This window comes from Chaetura pelagica, unplaced genomic scaffold (assembly GCF_000747805.2).
Source record: "Chaetura pelagica isolate M959 unplaced genomic scaffold, ChaPel_1.0 scaffold1903, whole genome shotgun sequence".
Classification (NCBI taxonomy): Eukaryota; Metazoa; Chordata; class Aves; order Apodiformes; family Apodidae; genus Chaetura; species Chaetura pelagica.
In genome coordinates, this window is record NW_009952844.1 from 17877 (window position 1) to 18761 (window position 885).

At 65.2% G+C, this 885-nt stretch overlaps 1 protein-coding gene across 1 annotated transcript in view; it reads right to left on the minus strand.

Annotated features, from left to right (window-relative positions):
* Positions 1-820, minus strand: part of ATP5D (ATP synthase, H+ transporting, mitochondrial F1 complex, delta subunit) — a gene marked incomplete at its 5' end in the record, with an annotated part of 6323 nt that extends 5503 nt beyond the window's left edge. Inside the window, 2 exons of the mRNA XM_009995176.1 lie at positions 185-273; positions 661-820. Of these exons, the coding sequence (XP_009993478.1) occupies positions 185-273; positions 661-820 (249 nt within the window). The remainder of the gene's footprint in view (positions 1-184; positions 274-660) is intronic.
* Between the last annotated feature and the right edge of the window lie 65 nt (positions 821-885).

Consider the following 885-nt stretch of genomic DNA (forward strand, 5'->3'; position numbering starts at 1 on the left):
AGGGGGAATGGCTGCTCGGCTTCCTCTCCCTGGGAGCCTTGATCCCCCTCTGCAGGCGGCAGGGAAGCAGGGGGGAGGTGCAGCCCAGGGTCTTTCCACAGCCCCAGGAAGCTCCCGAGACACCCCCGGGCGAAGTGGGGAGCAGACCCCCTTCCAGCAGGGAGGCAGGGGCCAGGGGACTCACCGCCAGGTCCAGCATGTCCATGGTCACTGCCTCCTCTGCCAGCACCTGCACGGTGGAGTCGGCGTGGACGGTGCCGGAGCCGCTGCTCACTGCGGGGCGGAGCGGGGCCGTCACCACCGGCACGGATGCCCAAGAGACACACCAGGCCTGGGACCTGGATCCTGGGACCCCCACCGTCCCACTGCCAGGACAAAACCTCAATGCCCCTCCTGTAACATTTCCCAGGTCCTGCAGGACTCGTTTCTGAGCAGGAAGCTAAAGCTGGGGATGCTGCCAGAGAGCCTGAGCAGAACCAAGAGCACTTGACCCCAGAGCACGGCCTCACATGGGGCCCCGACTTCCAGGGCAGCCCTGGCACAGAGGGAAGGCAGAAATCCCTGGCAGTGCAGCCAGGCACACCTGGATCAGCAGAGCCTCCCTTGTGGAACACCCCCATGCACACCGTGTCCATCCCAAGCTCCTCCTGCTCCACTCACCAAAGTATTTGGTGGCCGTGCCGTCCTCAGCATGGACTGTCACCACTCCTGGCCTGAGGACCTGCAGGGTGGGGACGTGGGAGGCCAGGATGCCAAAGGAGCCCGTCAGCGTGGGCACATCCACCTGCTTCACGTTGGCACCGTTGTAGAACACCTGGATGGGGAGGGCAGGGCAGACAGTGGGTCACCAGGAACGGAGGGAGAGGAAGGGGGCTCCTCTGACCC